The sequence below is a fragment of the Simochromis diagramma genome, unplaced genomic scaffold, assembly GCF_900408965.1.
Source record: "Simochromis diagramma unplaced genomic scaffold, fSimDia1.1 OVJJ01000602.1, whole genome shotgun sequence".
In the NCBI taxonomy this organism is placed as follows: Eukaryota; Metazoa; Chordata; class Actinopteri; order Cichliformes; family Cichlidae; genus Simochromis; species Simochromis diagramma.
Window position 1 is genome coordinate 12068379 of NW_024387040.1, and position 20811 is coordinate 12089189.

General features: G+C 38.6%; 1 protein-coding gene across 4 annotated transcripts in view; it reads left to right on the forward strand.

Annotated features, from left to right (window-relative positions):
• cnksr2a (connector enhancer of kinase suppressor of Ras 2a) overlaps nucleotides 1-20811 on the forward strand; it is a 111553-nt gene that overhangs the window by 24255 nt on the left and 66487 nt on the right. For all 4 annotated transcript variants that reach the window (XM_040043743.1, XM_040043744.1, XM_040043745.1 and 1 more), the window contains exons 2-5: nucleotides 4865-5028; nucleotides 6417-6619; nucleotides 19036-19123; nucleotides 19531-19572. In XM_040043743.1, coding sequence (XP_039899677.1) covers nucleotides 4865-5028; nucleotides 6417-6619; nucleotides 19036-19123; nucleotides 19531-19572 — 497 coding nt within the window. The remainder of the gene's footprint in view (nucleotides 1-4864; nucleotides 5029-6416; nucleotides 6620-19035; nucleotides 19124-19530; nucleotides 19573-20811) is intronic.

The window sequence follows — 20811 nt, forward strand, 5'->3', positions numbered from 1 at the left end:
GAAGGAAGCACAGCTGCAGTTACAGCAGACCAAAGAGCACCACAGTCACAGTAATTTGCATGCACTCGGTGGTTGATGCTGAAAATGCAAAAATATGTTTTTATGCTTGCTTCTAATCTGCTGCTGAGTCTTTTTTTTTTTTTTTCTACTGAGCACACATTAAAAAACTGATCAGTCTATTTGTAAGACAGTGTCAGACCTCATGTATCAAGTTTCAGAGCGCTAATGTGCAGCTGTCATGACAGCACCAAGCAGTAAAATAATGATTTTCTGCAGCGTTGCCTTCTCACTGCGTTGCCTTTTTCTGTTATTTATATACATACATACATACATATGTGTGTATATGACATAGACAGAGTTGATAACTACCATTGTGTAATTTGTTATCTGACTGGGTTTTTTGTTTTGTCAAGCCAGCTATTGCAAAGAAAGCCCAGCTGTGTTGAACTTGCTTTGTAGTACGCCCCACCGAACAGCAGATGAGTGAGGCTGTTGTGCTCACAGTTAGACTGCGTTCCTGAGATGACCATATTAAGTTGGGGTGGCTGTAGCTCAGGTGGCAGAGCAGGTCAGCCACTAATTAGAAAGTCGGTGGTTCAATCCCAGGCTGCCTCCTGGCTGCATGCCAAATATCCTTGGGTAAGATGCTAACCCCATGTTTGCCTACTGGTGGTGGTCAGAGGGCCCGGTGGCGCCAGTGTCCGGCAGCCTAGCCTCTGTCAGTGCGCCCCAGGGCAGCTGTGGCTACAATGTAGCTTGCCATCGCCAGTGCATCAATGTGTGTGTGAATGGGTGAATGACTGAATGTAGTGTGAAGCGCTTTGGGGTCCTTAGGGACTAGAAAAAGCGCTATACAAATGCAGGCCATTTACCATATTAAGGATATCAACTCTCACTGACATCAGTCAGAGCCAAGATTAGAAAAAATCTGTGGGAGGATCTTACATCTTTACACGGATTGCTTAGTACATCAGTAATACATCAGTATTTCACACTTTTCTATGTTTAGCATTAGCATCTAGCACTGTAACTGTTTATGACTGAGAATAGAGAAAAGCATAGAAGATTATCAAAGTAGATATGCAACATCTCTAGTCTCAGACATTCACCGGTTTCAATTTCATTTCAGTCTTGGAAGAAAAGTATTGCAGACGTTTAAAACCTGCGAGTTATCAGAGGTATAAAGTCTTAATTAAAGGCTTCGCTGTGCTTTAAATGAGATACTTGTTAGATTACTTTCTGTCATTTGTCATGACTACAAATGCAGTTTGTATGAACAGAGGAAAGGCTGCATGAAAAGGATACACACAGCCAACCTGCTATTTTTACTGCTTAGAATGCTCAAAATACCAAGGTAACGTAATTCATCGATTTTTGAGTTTTCCCACCTCGTGACTGTTCTTACTTTTCTTGTTCACGTAATTACAATTTTCCTGTGAAGTTAATAATCGAATTGTTTGACTTTACACCAGACATCCTTCCTCATGCAACCCTCCAATTTGAGACTGCACTAGCAGTGAGAGTACACTAGCTGGTGACCCCCGTTCATGAGGTTGGGGTTGTGTTTTGCTAACATTCACCTGACAAGCGAAAGGTCACTGGTTCACACGCTAGCATGCAACCCCTGTTGGTTATGAGCCTGGATAAATGGGAAGGTTGTGTCTGGTGTAAAAATCTGTGCTAAGCCAAATATGCACACCAATCTTCTGAGAGCAACTCTTTCATTGACCTGCAGCTAACAATCACCTCATTTTTGTAAAACCTGAATATCAAGGGTCACAGCTGCCAAAGTGAAACTCAGAGAAAGAAAACTGTTAGGGCAAAAAAACCACAGTTACCCAGGCAGTACTGATGTTCTAGTATATAGCCAAGGTTTCATTTTCCACAGAATTATATTGCAGCTCTAACTTGTAGATGATGTATGTAAAAAATATCTTTGACAAATTCTACTATAATCTAGCTTTAATGTTCACAGCAGATACATTTAAGACTGTATAGAAAATAATGCCAAACACTGAATGTCTGGAACTGCATTGCAGTTAAAAAATTAAGCCTTTACATCCAACAATTTATCATTTTTTTGTAACATCTTATCCAACTTAGGATCACAGGGGGATGCTGGACTCTATCCCAGGTACACAGGGTGAAAGGTGGGATATTCCTTAGACAAGTCTCCAGTTCTCACATCTAGAACCATTGCCAAGTTAGAACCATCAATTAACCTAACAAGCATGCATTCAGACTGTGGGAAGAAACCCAGAGGAGACCGACATAGGCTGTAGCTCCACACCAAAAGGACCCAACTAAGCAGGAGCTTCAAACTCAGAAACTAAAAACTGCACCGTCGTGCTGCCCCACTGCATTTGAAATGATTCAGGAAGATGTAAAACAGGCCTTTCACTTGTGGAAAAGAACTCACTGAATCTAAGAGATTTCAGAGTAGAAAATCACCTCCATATATCCTGTTAGCACTGAGGTGGAGAGGCAAATGGACAGTTTCATTCTTTCTTTCATTTCCCTCTCCATTCCCTTTCATTTCTTAGTAAAACAGCTTTGAAACTAACACATACACAAACCGAGTCCCAAAATACCTTTTGTGGCTCTCCCGTCTCTCTTAAACCAAGCTCTGTTTCCTACTTTACCTTTTGCTGCACTTGTTTTAAAACAGGCAAAATGTACAAAACTGCGAACAAGCTAAAACGTCTCAAAAACATGACACAGCAGCTGTTGTGTTATATCAAACAAAATGGAACAAGCAGCAGTAGAAAAACTGGCATTGCATTTTTCTGTGCAGACTAAAAGAAATCTGTGCTCCCTACTGACAGACTTTAAAGAAGGAAACCACCGTTGATAGTGTGGCAAAGAAAGCTGTTTAGGGCTTCTGGAGTGCAGCCCAAAACCTATAATTTTAAGTGGGAACGTGTGCGGTTATTGATCGGGGAATAAACGTGTTGAAGAGTGTCTGAGCTGTCGGCAGGCCATGAAGAGTGATGGTAGCGTTGGGATGAGAGTTTCCTGAGAGTCTACAGCCAATAATTTCAAACTACCTTCTGTGTACTCCCATAATTCCCATAAATATAGCCTTTAATCATATCACTATATATATCTATAGGCTCTTTATAGTTATGGTTACTGACAGTATCCAGCAGTAGAAATGAGTGAGCAGAAAAGTCACAGTATGACAATAGAGAGGAAGAAATAATAATAAATAAAGACAGGATGTGACTTCATTTTCTGTAACGATAATGCCAAATAATTCTGCACATTACAGCATTTTATTTTTTTATTTGAAAATAAAAATAAAATAAATATTTAAAAAGTATAAAGTGACATTTGCTCTGACACATTTAGGTGTTTGGTGCAAAACCTACAATTACTTTGTAAGGTGATGAGCTAAATACTAACAACACAATGCTACCCCTGCCTGGTAATTACAGAATGCTGACGCATGTGCGACCACCCTTTGTCCCTTCCTTTCATAATAAAAGCCCTTATCATATACCGCGTATGGGTATATGATACCCATACGCGGTATATGATAAGGGCACTATTGTTTGGTCACTAGGCAACAAGATAACATCATGAGATATCATGCATAATTGAAGTTTTGTTGATACAAATGAAATGTCATTCATACTATAAAACTGCATAAATTATAATATATATATTTTATCATTTTATTGTGCATAAAACCTACTAATGGGTCAATTTAAGTGATGGTACGTGGTTGCTAGGCATCATATGGTATCACAATATGGGATGTCAAGTTTGTTTTTTCAGCTCCTGCTTGTGTACGATGAGTTCATGGCCACACACACACAGAGATTAAATGAAATATAGTAAGATACATGTTTAAAATGCTATTGTAAAGAATGGAAACTAAATGAAGCTACTAAAACAGATTAAAGATTATGAAATATAGTATGAAGTAAAAAGCTGAATACATTTTTATGTTGACCAAATACATTTTATCATTTAAAAACATACAGAACTGACTTAAAGGGACAGTTCACACCCACAATTAAACAGATATTTAAACTGTTGGTGCAGGTAGCCCTCCTCTAAGTATATCAGGAGCATGCAGCTAGCTAGCATTACAGCTGATAGGGGGAAGCCATCCTGCCATCTGACAAGCACAGGGAGAGGCACGCTTTCTTCTGATGCGTGTGATTTGGCAGAAGGATAAAAGTTCCTGTGAATCTTGTCACATCAAAGTGAATGTTTTTTTAATTATTTATTAATTTCTTTAGAATAAAAGTGAAATTTTTCAAATATCATCTTTTAATTGATTTATTTTTTCTTGGCACTTTGACAAAGTGCTTTTTTGACTCCATTATTTTTAAGAGAAGGCAGACATCTCTGTATCCATTATCTCTGAAATTGTGATTCAAGCCAAAACTCTCTAGATGGGGGTTAAAAACGTGCACATTTAATTTTACATGTAATATTAATTCAGTCATGAAGAATAGGTGTATATAAATGTGTTTGCATTATTTTTATCCCATCACTCTAAAATGTATTACAGCTAAATTCATGCCAATAATTAGGAAGCTATTCGAACCCATAAAAGTAGGTCTTAAGTTGTCTGAAGCGCTTGTGTTGAAGGCACCTGTACTTCTTTTTAGATTCTTCAAGAAGACCTCTTATCTGAAAGGTGCTCTTATCTTCAGTTCTAAAAGCTCCTGGAGAGTCACAGGTGTTTAAAAACTTTAGCACTTCTTCTTGTTTGGGTCCTTTTTTGACCATTTAAACTGATTGGAATCCAGAGGCTGAAGGTGAAGGTTGTGATCCCAGTAGTAGGTTTTGGAACAAATGTGAATGTGTCTCTTGTGAGCAACCTTGATAATGTGCTTGTCTATTGCAGGTCTGGACGACTGCTTGCAACAGTATGTGTGTGTCTTTGAGCGCGGAGGTGTTTGTGGGGAGCGGCTGCTGAGGATTAGCCACGCCGAACTTGAGGAGCTGGGAGTCTCTCGCATCGGACACCAGGAGCTCATTCTGGAGGCTGTCGACTTGCTCTGTGCCCTGGTGAGTTTGTGTGTTCTGCTTTGTGCTTCACTGTAGTGCTGAGCTCTCATTAGCAGTCTCTACAGCTGCAGCTTTAATGTATGCCACTGCCAGTAATGTGTTAGTGTCCTCCGTTAAACCCTGGCATTTCCTAATTGTCCCTATCTCAAAGTAAAAACAAATAGCCTCGTTTTGAACATTCGGAGTTCGAAATTAATGCAATGAATACTTTTTTGGCTTGAGAAACATGAATTTATGTTTATTAGAAAAATTGATTCAGGGTTAGCAACCTCCTTTTTTAAGGAATATCTGGCAGAACATCAACATCAGCTGTACAAAGCAAGCAACACTGAAACTAAGGTGGCAATATATGAATCATAAAAAATGAGTTACAAATAAGTCATTCAAATGAGGACAGCAAAAATAAAGTCAACTTAAGATGATTAGCATTGTTTTTAGATATAAGATTATAAGGAAGATGAAACCTGAAACTCAATGAAACCGGTTTAGGAAGAGTACATCTGAAAAAGAAGAAAAATAATTTCCTCAAATACCAAAATAGTAAATTGGGCAAACTGTTAGTTTAGCCAGACCATTAAGTTATCCATGTCATCTCAGCGCCAACCCACTGATACCCTTCTACACACCCAATTGATGGGTGTGGCTATTTTAGCTGCTTTAGTTTTCAGCCCGCCCTCCACTCCAGCTCCTCCTTTTCTCACTGTATCTGACTGAATCTGTGCTGAATGTGTTGTCATTAATCTCTGCTCTGTGCTATGTGAGGTTCTTCCTGCTGCGCTCCCTGCTTCTGACTTCCCATGTATGCACATTAAAGGGTAGATCCATACTGTGAAACCGAATTTAACGCAGCGCAAAACAACAGTCTTTTTGTAGCACTCTCGACTGAACTGAACTGAACTTGTCACCCTTCTCTGTGCAGTGCTTTTGTCTTCACTGCGTTGTGTGCCGTTTGCTCCACATCTCTGACATCTCCAGTCAATAAATCTGAATTAAAGTTCCTACAAGCAGATTTTAACATGAGGGCAGAGCAGATGATGAAAATGGCTTCCAGCAGCCTGGTCACATATTCATTCAGACAATTATTCCAAAAAAGAAAAGAAATCTCAGGAAAACTAGATAAATGTCACGATAATCATCATCATCACCCACTCAGACTGCGTTCTCTGAATAATTCCAACAACCATTTTAGTCATTGTGAGTCATTCATATCCATCATTTTAGTCGCCTCCATCGTGGAAGACAATAAAAGACAAAATGGAGCTTATTTTTTTTACAATAAAATTGACCAATATGCAGCAGAATCTTAATAAAAGCTGGCAAACCTGCTGACAAATAATTTGTATTCATGAAGGTTCGCTGTTCGTGTTTATATCTTTGTTTACATCTAGAACTCAGGGCTGGAGACAGAGAGCGTCAGGACTCTGGCTCACAAGCTCGGCGCCTCAGCCAAGAACCTGCAGAACTTCATTTCCGGACGGCGTCGGAGCAGCCAATCAGAGAGCAGGAGCTCGCGGCGCCTCCCCAATGATCTGCTGACCTCTGTGGTCGACCTCATCACCGCCGCCAAGAGCCTGCTGGCCTGGCTGGACAGGTGAATATACTCTCTAAATTTGTCTTTGCGCACAGACGCGGTGTGTTTATCCAAAGGAGAGATGATGCAGGTTGGTGCTTTAGTTGTACAAACAGATTTTATGATTTACCCTTTGTGGTGTGCCATAGGGTATATGCTCGAAATCTGAGGATTTCCATGCTTGCAGACTGTTTGTGTTATTCAACGATTCACTTGTATGACAGCAAGATCTAGTCATGCGAGAGATAAAAATGTGAACTACGTCAAACTTCAGATTTTAGCCAAGCCATGCAGCTCTTTGAAACCTAAATCAAATCAATATTTGTCTTTGCAACAAGACCAATTCTCCTCGGTACACTTGGCAGGTGATGTTTTTCCGAGACTCTTCTGTGAGTTTAGGCTGTCTCAGTGTCTTCTGTCTGATCCTCACCATCATGGAGCCTGATCCCAGACTCTGTGATGTTGAGATCCGGGCCAGACCACCCGTTGCAAGACTGAAGTTATCAGACACCACCCCGATGCTACTGTCTCGGTTTGGATTTGTTTATTAGCACAAAAATAGATAGAAAACTCGTTCTGAGTACGGTCTTCTGTCATAATAAAGGCTGTTCAAATTAGGATTGTTCAATATGTCCATGATGAAAAAATTAACAGTGTTTATGTAGGGCAATTAACACCACATGCTGCAGGCACTTATACTGTGCAATGCTTTTAATTAGGGCCCTCCATGAACATAACTCAATAAATTTGTCTATTACATTTATTAAAACGGGACCCAGAGAGCTCAGAAGGCTTTGCAATGATATTTTGATGAGATGACATACTGTATTGACTTAAGTTAAGAAAGTCAATAAGCCTTCAGTGGTCAGTCACTAGATATTTTGGGTTTGCTCAGCTTTTGTTCTACATTATTTGATCAAATTACTTTGAAACAAATGTCAAAATAACAACATTAAATATGGAATTTTTTTTACAGTGTAGGCAGAATTGGGTGCTCTGACTGGGGTCTCAGAAGATTTCTGCAGACGCATTTGTATTAAAACATAATAAAACACTGATTAAAATACAAGAGAACGCAATGATTCAAAATAGCTGGGAACAAAGTGATTTACAGAGTGATGAAAACTTGGAAAAATACATGAAATGTAATATAATTAAATCACATATGATTAAAAAAGTACCTCTGGGGTCTGTAGGTAGGGTTAATATAAATAAATGAACAAAACAATAATAGCAATTTATGAGTGTTCATAAATTATTTAAACATTTTTTATGTCAGTTTCACATTACAGTGGACCAGTTATGCATAAAACCCTCAGGCTAGAAAGGTATACTGGGAATGACTTTCCCACCATTACTTCTGTGTCTCAAAAGACCGAGTTAATTTAAATTTTATTTTGTAATTTAACTCACAAATTTAAACTTAAATATTAACTCATCCATGACATGCAATGTGAAATATTTGCACTGTTTGTACGTTGCTGTATGAAAGGAATCTCGTATCTCAGATTATTCAAATATTTCTCATCATGTTTGAGTGAATATAAATACTGTGTATCTAGGTCTGGGCAATAAAACAATAAAGATCATTATTGTGAAACAGCTTTTACTTGACAGAAATATAAGATGGGTTAAATGTAAAGTCGAAAGAACTTGTCCATCCATGTTTTGACCGATGAAAAGTAAGGTCATTGATAATGAGAGTAGCACCAAACCAGTCATGTGGTGGAAACTGAGTTATAACCATGTCAGATTATGTTGACATAGAGCGTAGGAGGAGCAGCCTGCAGCAGCACATGTGCTAATGTTTGCTCTATTGAAGCCGTACACACAAGTACATTAGGAATGAATGACTGACAAAATTGTCAAGGTCTGCAGGAAGAGCAGACTGAGTCCGATGTGGAGGACCCAAATGCAGATGTCTGGAGACAGAATAATCTTAACAAAAGGCGAGTGGTTCTTTGGCTGATAATCCACAAACAAAAGACTAAGCATTAAATACAAAAATGAAGTGAAAACTTTAAATTACATTAACTAAACTTGGAAAAATACAACGAGATACAAGGAAGTGGGAAACACTGGGAACGTGCTGACGAAGGACAAAGGGAGACTGACACAACAGGAGGGTGATTGAGACAGCTGGGAAACACAGCTGGACCAAATTAGACATAATGAGACAGGGGAAGCAAAAGTGAACATAAAGCATGTGGGATGAGGGACTATCAAAATAAAACAGGAAGCACAAACATATTGAGACTAAGACACACAAGATTGACACGGAAAAAAGGTAAACAAACATGGGGACATGGCAGACTTAACATGGAGCATACTAACATAAAAAAACACAGAGATGTGACTAAGGACAGTAGGGCAACACTAAGGGAACTATTAAACCTATCTAAACTAAACTAGATATTCATAATACATTGGAAAAACAATATGGGAATGAGAATAACTAATAAGCAAATATATAAATAGAATCTAGGAACATAAAAAAAATTCTCAAAGCCTAAAACAATGAAGTTGTAACAAAATTCCAAACTAAACACAAAAACACCAGGTCCAAGACCCAGAACCATGACAACAAAAAATGTTCATGAAAACCTGCTGTCAAACAAGAAATACCAAGTGACACAGCCCAAGGCTCAAAAGATGAGGACATTGTTTGAAAAGAAGGATCAGAGCCTCTTTAAAGGCCTTCAAAGAAGCAACGTAGCACACACTGCAAATGGTGTTGCAAACATGTTACCACAAAGACGGGTAGCAGCGTGGCTCATTTTTACCATCTTAAGCAGTGCCATATGCACAGTGCAACACTTTACAGTCCAAGGCAGTTTGTCCAGCACCATCCCTTGTGACAAAAAGTGAAGAGACACTGATAACACAAATGCAACGGCCTACTTTGTTGTAAAAGACACGATGCCAGTAAGCACAATCGAACATGTCGAATTTTAGCAGCTGATTAAAGTAATTGACCCCAGTTGCAAAACTCCATGACCATAAAAGGTCATTGCCGAAAAGGCTGGCTGTTCACAGAGTGCCTATCAAAGCATGGTAATGGAAAGTTGACCGGAAGAGAAAAGCGTGGTAAGAAACAAATGTGTAATCAATAGGGATAGCTGCACCCTCAAGAGGACTGTCGAGAAAAGTGGATTCAAGAACTTTAGTCAGAGCATCAAGAGTTACCACGAGCACACGTCTTCAGGAAAAAAAAGCTACAGCTTTCACATTCTTAATTTCAAGCCAGTCTTGAACCAGAGAAAATAGTAGAAGCATCGTGGCATATGGAGAAAAAGAACTGGAGTGCTGCTTAGTGGTCCAAAGTCCTTTTGTTAAAATGAAAATAAGCTTTGCTTCTCATTGGGAAATCAATGTCCTAGGGTTGGATGGAAGAGTCAAGAAACTCAGAATCCAAATTTTTTTTAAGCAAAGTGTGATGTTTCAGATGTCTCCGATCTGGTGTCCCATGTCATGTGCTGGTCTTGGTGGTGGTTGGTCCAAAGTCAATGGAGCCATTTGCTTTCAACCTTAATGAAGATGCTGATTTTATTTTCTAGCATGACTTAGCACCCTACCACATTGCCAAATCTACTACAGAATGGTTTTCTGACCATGTTATCACTGTGCATGATTTGCTAGCCAAGTCATCTGTCTTGGACCTCACACAGAATCCATGGGTACTGTCAGGAGGAAGATGTGAAAGACTCCACTCAAATTAGCTTAAAGGCCACTTTCGAAGCAACATGGACTTTGAGAACACCTGTCAAAAGCTGACCCACTACATGCCAAACTAAACTGATACAGAAATTCATGAAAACCTAACCAAGTGCTGAGTGTGTAAATGATCATGCTTTTCATTTCAGTATTAAAAATCCTTTTTTATCCCTCAGTCATAAGGTTGATTGAGGTATTGTTGTCATCCTGCTGGGTAGGCAGGCAAGCAATATGGAAACCCAAGTTTGTGAATGAGATAACTGAAGAAGAACGTCACCTAGGAGTTTTTAATTGATATCATAGGTCTATCTACTAAACATCTCGGGCCAGTTTGAATCTCAGTAACCTCGACCTCAAGGTTAGAGGTCAGAGGTCAAGTTTTCTGAAAATCTTCTGCATGCAATAACAAGAACAAGGCAATGTGGGAATTTGAAATTCATACCATAGGTATACCTATGGTATGGTATGAAGGATGAGGGGATACCATTGGCTGCCAGCAGTATTTTTAATAATAATTTTTAATAATTTCGGATACTGGAGTTCAGATTTTCATGTGCTGTGAACCATGAGCATCCAAATTAAAAGTGATGATATTATAATATACTGAGATCTACTTGTGTAATCATAATCTGAAAGACAAAGAAGTGCATTTCAGTTTCTGTAATATGTGATGTAACCTTAACTGAAAACTTAACTTGGTGTCCATTTGTCCTTATTTTGGGACCATATGTACAAGTCCAAAAAATCAGTTAATCTAAAAGAAATGTTTAGGAAAAAACTAAAATAGTGACTGTAGTAACAAATCCTCTCTCACTTCTCTGTTTTGTACAAGGAAAGCACCAATCTGCAAAACACAAGCTCCCTCCTGCAGATGTTGGTTGTTGACATCGTTTTTGTGAAATATGTTTTTTTTTTTTTGTAAAGGGATAATCTCAGACGTTTTTCGCTCTCACCATGCTTCTCTCCTCACTCTCTTCTGTTGTCTGTCACTTCATTTATTCATGACTCGACACGATCTTCTGCGCACAGCACACACGTAAGCTACACAACTAAAGGTCTTTGACATCGGTTCTTGAAATGCCAGGCACCCACACCTGTCCTCAAGCCAGCTAGGCCACAAAACAAACATTAATGCATAGAGCCTCAGACTCATAGAAACGCCCACGGCCTCGTAAAAACACACACTCGCAGACACACACCCACCTCGGCACGCACTGACACGCACTTATGCAAGTGCACACGCGGTCGCCCACGCAAAGTGATGCAATTGAAAATGGCAAAGCGACATTGAGATAAGGGGTAGACTCAGCAGAGCTTTCTGTTCTTCAGTTGTGAGATACTGTGCAACAACTCATTTTTTAAGATGTTTTTATCATGCAGATTATACAACAAAAGACAAAAGAACATTTTCCAGGTTTGCGAGGAAACACAAGTGATTTGAAATTGATGACACCAATATGATCCCACTAAAGCTTTATTTTGATGAAATAACATCTTATAAAATTGATCTTTACAGTCAGGAGAGAAGAAATGTGTGCGCAGAACAAGATTATTTTGTTACTGAAGTCAGACCTTTTTGGTTACTGAAAGTAATGAATTCATTAGGGGATCCTAACAATGTGGAAAAGGTGAGCACATCAGGCTAAAAGCTGCCCTGAATTTGTAACGGCAGGATGGTTTCATCTTATAAGGTACGCAACAGAAGCAAATTGGTTTAAAATGTGTTAAAAATGAACTTTCATCTCCTTCTGATTGCTGCTTATTAGACCTCTCGGGGACGGAGGAAAAGTGCAGCAGCGGTTCAGCGCTCAGATTGCAAATGTGCAGCAGCTTCTCCCAAAATGACTTAAAAAGACATTTTGCAACCTTTTCATGTATAAAATAACAGCGTGGGTAGAGTACACGCAATCTTTTTGCTGCCCCTGAAGACTCCATATATGTTTACTTTCCCCTTCCAGGCATAATTTTTACCTGACTTGATCGATTTCGGTTTCTTTTAAATGCACATTTGAAAGCTCCTCCCTATGAATTAATAACGTGGCCCGGGAAACTGCATTTTAAATGTGAAATATTTTCCGATAGATTTGAAAAAAACAAGCAAAAACAAAAAAACCCGCAGCAGTTCGAGTGTTTCAAATGTATTTATTTATTTATTTTATTTTTTTTACCAGTTTCGTGAATAAGGAGACTTAGAGGTATGGGGTGTGTTGCTGGGTTGGAGCTGTTAAATACATGCCAAATAATCTATATGCAGGTCATGTTTATAGTACAATCAAAAAATCCTATACATTTATTATGATATAGGAGAGAATTTCAAATCACACGGATTGTCAGGCAAGGTCTGTCTTGTTACAAGGAGCACATTTATTTCTGTGATTTCTTAGCAGATTTATGGCTCTTGAGTTCTGGAGGACAAACATGATGATGACGTTGCATGATGTAGCATGCAGCAAAAAAAATACAGTCATTAGCTTTGTAGATGGACAAGCAGAGGCATTTTAAGACAAATCACACTGCTCACCGCTGTGGTACGCAGTCATTGTGTCACACACAACAATAGCAGTATGGCAGAGAGGGATCCTCAGTTTATGATTTAATATAGACTATATATCTGAAAGGCCAGAAATTGCCTTTTATTTGAGTTATTAGTGTCACCTATAGGAGCGCCTTGCTACTGATGGGGTCTGTGACCTTACAACAAGCTCACAGTCAATTAATCACAAAGGGTAGAAGTGATTAACTTAAAAAATAAAGTCACTTGCAAAAATCCCAGAAGCACTACATCCCATTACATAGGCTAATGCCTCTGTCACACAGGCCTAGAAATGGTCAGTGACCTCTGCAAATCCACACGTCACTAAGGAAACAATATGTAATATCCAACCGGTTGGTGATCCTTGGCTGAACTGTGTCTCAAAGAGGATGCTGCACCAAAAACCTCCTCATCTGCATTGTGCTTCTCACACTTTCACTGCGTCACAGTTTTTGGTACAGCACCAGAAACCTGTTTGCATTATCTCTTTGCAATCATTTTCACATTTCAACATATTTGACACAGCAACCAATTAGGGGAATACACATTCGGCGAAACTAGTGGTTAACGTACACTACAGTGAAATATGGATGGCAACCTCACTGTGACTAGGCAAATCTGGTGGTTGCATTGAATTTCTCTGCAATAGTTGCAGTGATCAGCTGGTTGCCCAGTTCTTTCAGTCAGATTGACAGGGCTTCAATAGTTATTTCCATATGATTTCTAGACTAATTGCAAACACACTGCAAACAATCTCAGTCAGTTGAGTCGGTGAGCGTATCTCATCTGTGATGCGTCTCTGTGGAATAGGGGACTTGTTTCAGCTGGTTGGTTGCCATCTGATTGTATTTTGGTTATAGTTCTATGTAAAAACAGATCCATAAACAGTGTCATTGTAGAGGAATTTCTGAATATTTGTTAAAAACCTATGACGTTCTGGCTAGACTCTGGAATGTAAGTAATAAATGTGAATTTCTGTGGATGTAGATGGAAACAGACTGCATGTAACTGCCAATTCGAACACATTCAGTTTCAGTTTACACTCAGTTTCCTCCCTTCACCCTCAACCAGCTTTGGCAGATCTACGCACCTCTCTGAGCCTGTGTATGTTGGAGGTTTCTTCCTGTTAAAAGGGAGTTTTTCCTTCCCACTGTTGCCAAGCGATTGCTCATAGGGGTTTTCTGATTTTTGGGGTTCTCTGTATTATTGTAGGGTCTTTATGTTGCAATTTAAGGTGACTATTGTTGTTATTTGGTGCTATTAATAAAATTGAAGTGAATTGAAAATTGAATTAAACGAATTCCATCTAATTGCTGTCTTATCGTGAACACCAAATTCACTTTAAGGGGGCCAACTTATTATGAATGGCTGGCTCCTGTCTTCTAAATCATAATTTCAAAGGCAACAAGATGGCAGTTTCAATCTGTTGGTTAATTCTGGTTGTGTCACAGTCTCCTACCAGAGTATTCCCTAGTGTGGTTTAGCATAAGGAAACAAAACCACTCAAAAATGGCCTGCATACTAAATAAAATCATCCTTCAAAAAAACAGACAGGTGCAATCAAACATTGAAGGTTAAATGACAAATTCAAATTCATAGAGGAAAATAAGGGAAACGTCTTTCTGAAATGAAATGAAGACAGAAAAGAAAGTTACTCTTGTAGAAATATAAATGATAAGAGTATAAAATGCTTTGGGTGATATAAACAGGAGGAATGCTAGATTCAGTCTGTCAAGCTATGGGCTATAGAGATGTCCATTTTAGTTTACCCTATATTTACTTCACTTTTGAAAGTTTGCCAAATTAGCTTCTAGCAGTTCTAGTTTGCAGTGAATCCAGATCCAGAAAACTATAACTGGATTATTTTCAAAACTGATGATTCTCAGGCGCATCCTGGAGTCAAAAGCATCATCCTTTTTTGTGTGTTTTTTTGATTACTTACATTTATTTGCAGCTAGCTCTGAGGTCATCATCCTTAGAAAGATCTATTTAAACTGAGTTTAAAAATGTCTATCTTTTGAGATATGACGGAGTTAGACTTTAAGAACAGTAAGTTTGGAAGGTTGGACTACAAATAAAGGCTGCACATTTTTATCTTTATCTGTACTGCACCTTAGTACCAAGTGTTTACAGTGTAGCTATTAATGTATAGACAGTTGTAACTGGATTTTCAAACATGAAAGAAAACTTAAAAACATTGGAATTCTACCGCAAATTCCTCAGAAGGACGAGGGATGTCTTCATGCAAAGATTTATGGATGTAATGCAAACATATTTGGGCCATGTGGCTTTGCCTCATTTATCTTTTTTTGTTTGCTTTTTGGACCTTTGGGGTTTTAGTAAACTCAAGGTACCCTACACTGTAGCATCATCATAGACTCTAGTTGGGGTAAAAACTGTTGTTTGAGGACTGGGGCCTGGTGGTTAGCAAACAGTCTGCATAGCCTTAGGTCCTGCATATATATATAGCACTCAGCCTCAATACTGATGACCCAAATCACACACACCACAGATAAATCATACACTAGAGGCTGTGGCCGAATTTTAATCTGGGTCTTTAGAACAATGAAGGAAGTGTGCATCTTTCCATTCACTTCATTACGTTGTATGTGCAACCCATATGTCATCAATGTGCACTAACATTTATAGTACTGTACGCTCCTTGGATTTGTCTCTGTGTGTGTGTGTATGTGTGTGTATGTGTATGTGTGTGTGTGGGCCGTCATTAGCACCCCATTAGCCGCAGCATGTACCTTATCGTTAACACCTTCTCCATACCTGAATAGTCCATTATGCTTCAGTGTGACAAGAGGTTCATTTATAAACATTGTGTTGGCACAAAAAGGGGCTTTAGAAGCTCGTCTCTCACAGGAAAAAAAATAGTTTTTTATAAAAACAAACTTGATAGCAGAGTGTGCACACTTTAGTGGAAACTATGACCGAGCATACAGACATGTGGGAGACATTGGGAATTGACAATGCCAGTGGCAAAGTAGCTTAATGAATCCAAAGTGGCCTAATAGCTCCTCTCGCACAATTTATTTCTTTCAGACCGAAACCAGATTAAAAAAAGAAAGAACATCCATGTCTAAATTGTGCTTTTTTTGTTTGTTTATTTCTAAAACCTGAGCTGAAATGAGAAATAGTCAGTATAAGGTGTGTAAATTGGTACACTCAGAACAAGATGGCCTATTTACCTGGTTCACTAACGCACTTTCTGTCTTTTGTCCACTGCTGCTGTGTCCTCTTTCTTTAGAGAAAGTGCATTACTGTTCAGTCCCCTGAAACCTACCTGCAGTGGTTTGGATTGCATACTCGCAGCAGAGACATATTCATATTCAAATAACAAACTCTTTTTTTTTTACTGTTCTTAAACTTTTCTTTTATTATTGGGTATGTTTTGGTTAATGGCTGTAGTTAAGTATGAGGTTTGAGCATAGATTGCATCCAAATGACAGAGCTTCTGCAAAGTGAAACCAATGCAGGAGTGCCTTCATTCTGCATTGTTCTTTAACAGAGGGTGACTCCTCTGGTTGCAACTCATTTATTCTGTAAATTAGGGTTTCATCTAGAGTGAAATAGATGAGAAAGTAGGGCACGTTTTACTATGAAACTGCAACATCCCTCAGTTTTGGTCAGATATGCCACTTGATCGTCATGTCTAGTTTCAAACACCAAGATGGCAACTAATTGGTTATGTCCATCTAAAAAGCCAAGAGTATGTGCAGGCCAGTGGACAGTGGAGGAGTCTTCAGCTCTGCTTCAACAATCCACCCCCACATGTTCTGCCACGTCACCTATCCAGCGTTCAGTCCAGACATCCATTTATGGTTTTCCAAACCAGTGTTTGTAAGTCCTCTAAGGAAGCTAACCACAAATTAACTCTTTATGGCTCCAGTTTTCAACTTCTTAAAACCTCTGCACCACCAAAATTGATCTTTATAAATATAAATTAAACAAGTCTAGACTCCCAAAGCTCCTCTATATCATCATCGTTATAACAGCTTAACAGTGCATAACCCTTTCCTTCTGACAGTAGTAGTGAATTACATACAACATAACAAGATAGTAGTTGCATAAACAATTTGGCTTTTTAAATATAGATTTAATGATTTTTTTTTTTTTTTAATGCTATGAAGTGATGGAGCATTGATTTTTGTCGTGCTGCACAAAGTCAGTAATTGCCAATTGGTAATGGGTTAATTGAGCCAAAAAAACAGACATTCTGTTTTGAGCTTCATAAATATGATACTTTGCCACTTTTCTCTGCTGCTTGTCCTGGCAAAACGATTTGGTTTTAGATCTGGTGGATTTAATTACCAGCAAGCCTTCAAGCTGTACCACTATCTAACAAGCCAGGACACATACAAGCCTACTGGCTGCCAACAAGAAGAAAGGACTGGTGCTGATTTTGATTCGTTCAGTAACGAAGAGATGGAGACTGAGGCAGGGAAATGAGGACTGGCTTATTAAGATTTGAAAACCACTCCGAGACAGATGGCAACATGTGGTCAGTGTATCTTACCATTTCTGATATTCATCAAACAAAACAATCAATTCACCTTTGAAGAATAATCAATAAAGTGGAAAAGTTGTGAGTACAGTTGTGAGCCTGTACCAAAGATGAAGCCACCACCTCACAATAAAACTCCTCTTTTTGTTCTTCTTTTTCCTTATTTGCTCCAAACAAACACAACAAAAAGGAAAAACAACATACTCTCCTTACAAATTTGTAAGGTAACAACTACTTTCATTGTCGTAAAGTTAACAGGTATGTACAGAGTGGGGGCACGGGGTGGCAACAGCCCCAGGGTACTTTTTTTCCCACTACATTTTAGATGTAAACATTGTACTTTGTATTCCAATTTACTTTGAAGCTTTTTTTTTTTAAAAAAACAACATTTTTAATTAGATCTTGTGTATATAAATAAATACAAGATTAACATGAGGTTGACTGCATAAAAATTAGCACATTTTTGTGGGTCTCCTGCAATACTTGTGTCCCACTCTACTATATTGATTCCATTATAGTCCACTGTTAGGTGATGTCCTAATTTATCAAGATATTCAAGTTTTAAGGCAAGGCGTTATAATTATATGTAGTTTTCATGAAATGAAAATGATAAACATATAAATTAGTAAAAGTACATAAAATGGGTCATTTTAGCCCATTGGTAGGTGGTTGCTATGAGATAAAGATAAAGAACCTTCAGGGACATAAAATCTACCTGTGTGCCAGTTTTGGTTGTTCAGCTTCTGATTGTATGGCAAATGTATTGATACCAAGTAATCAATTGTGTTTAAAAAAATATAATGTATGCGATTCTACGATTCTTAAAAAGGGTCATTTGATTACTTTTAATTTTACATATTAAACATAACACTACATATATTTTGATCTTAAAAACTGTTGTTAGTTTCCCACTTTGCAAAATATTTTTTCCAATGTAAAACAATTTCCTGTCTCTTGTCTTGCCAGTTTCATGTAACAGCATGTGCATTAGAGCACAGGGTTGCACATGAGCCTGAATAGTGCCCAGTGTTTTTTTGTTTGTTTGTTTGTTTTGCTTTTACACCTTTTTTTTATCCATTGCATTTATTCATAGTAATAAATCATAATAATATTGCAGTCGGCCAAAATCCAAAATAATTATTGTTTTACACCAAAAACCTAACTTTCAAATCCCTCCCCCCCCCCCCCCCCCCCCATTATAGATGACATTGTTAATTAATTAGTCAATTTAAAGACAAAAAGGCCAAATTATGAGGACTTTCGATTCAATAAACTAGTTGACAACATCATTGTAGGCTCTTGTAATTATAGATTTTATTATTTACTGATGGTTAACAGACCAAACAACTTCCAGTTACATTTAAAAAAAAAAAATAATAATTGAGTGATTAGTCAATAATGAAAATAACTGCGATTAGCTGCAGGTCGAGCCTCGCAGATTTTTGGTTGTGCTTTATGTTCTCCGAATGCACAGATTCATTTACCATTGTGTTTTAAAGCAACTCCCTCTCTCTCACTAATTAAAGGGATTCTTACATGCGTGTCTGTGTTTGAGTCTAGATTGTGGCGTGTCTCCCTCCCCTCCCCGTAACAATGCTCCTGTCCATCTCCTCTGCACATCATCTAATGCTGCAGGAACATTATAAGACATACTGCTGTGTTATCTTTTCCCCCCAGGTCTCCCTTTGCTGCAGTGGCAGACTACTCAGTAACCCGAAATAATGTCATTCAGCTCTGCCTGGAGCTCACCACCATTGTACAGCAGGTGTGTGGAATTGTTTGTGTGTGTGTTTTGAAGGCTTATAGCTCTTATTCCCCGCCACTTGAAGTGTGCGGCAGAGGGTAGCTGCTGTGCCATATCCCCAAAGAGCGGTGTGTCTGTGTGGGTGTGATGCAGCAGCCTCAGCCTCTGCATCCTTGAGCGAGAGTCAATTCTTTGCTATTAATGTCCTTTACAGTCTGTCTTATGTATGACTGGTGTGTGTATATAAATAAAAGATAAGTGTGTCTGTTTGTGTGGGCGTGTTTTTATCTGTCAGGGGTAGGGGTACAGTAATGTGAGCCCTAGACTGTATACGTAGGTAGTGTAGCAGCATGTGCAGCATGAGATGGTGAGTGTTTGCAAGACAGGATGTACTGCTTGCGCTACATTAAATTCCTCTCGTCCCGTAGGACTGTACGGTGTTTGAGACGGAGAACAAAATCCTTCATGTGGTGAGTCCTGCTTCCTCGGCCAGCTGTCGCTTATTTGCTTTGTGTTGATGGGCAGCATCCTGTTTTTCTTTTTTTTCTTTCCACATCCCCCTCATAACTGCTGATAAAACACACACACAAACACAGAAGCTTAAACTCCCTGCCAGAGACAATCAGCAACATCACCTTTTTTTTCTTTTATGGAGCTATAGCCTGGACTCTCAGCTTAGCCAAGTGTAAAGACTTGAAACAGTAGGAAACTGCTAGTGAATCTCTGTAAAATGTTCAAAAGGATATTAACATCACCTGAAACAGTAACCTCCTGTGTGACTGTCGGCCACAGGATACCTACATAACAAAGTTCCTTTTTCCATATTTAAGGCACTACTCTTAAAGTAGCTTTATCTAGGTTTTGATTGCTAAAATTTCATTTAAACCTACTGTTTAAAAGAAAGTGCCCATTTGTAAACCTCTTTTTATACATCTACTGCTCAATAAAACCAAGAGCACACTTGAACAGCTTACATTTTTGGTGCGAGTTTGAATCTAGCCCTCAACTGGCTAATGTGGCTTCCAGAGACTGTTATATAGTTTTTTTCATTGCATGTCATTTTCATTTATGTCATTTTTTCCCATCAGGTTCACGTGTGTTGACTCCAGGAAACGCTCCTGCACAAATACATTTTAAGTGACTACTGCTATACTCTAAGAATTTAGGTAATGAAGCATAACTTGTGAACTAATCCAGGCAGACAACCGGCAAAACATAATTAAAAACACCTAAATATTTGCATTTTGGTTTGTATGTCCCTCCTCTCATTTCAAAAACTGTCTTTCCAATCTACTTCCTACTTTTTGGGTATATTTTACGGACATGAATTGGTGCAATGCTAAATCTGAGGATGGTTAGATTAGTGGTTCCCATTACTTTAGCTGAACACAGTTATGTTACCAGAATTTCTCCTGCAGCGGCGGATGTAGAGGGAGGGGCACACATACATATATTTTGGTGAAGATATTTATTGACATTAATTCATATTCAGTCATTTTATCCGAAGTTTGACCATCACAGCTAAGTGCATAACTTTTGTACCGACTCTCATTTAAAATTCTAAATTTGAGAGTAAAACCAAGCCTCAAACAGGTCCTGTATTTTTGCACAATGCTATGTTGAATAATCTTAACTAATAGTTCTTACAAGAATCTTAATATATTGTTTTCCCCAACATGTAAAATATGTAAAATGAAAAACTGAAGACT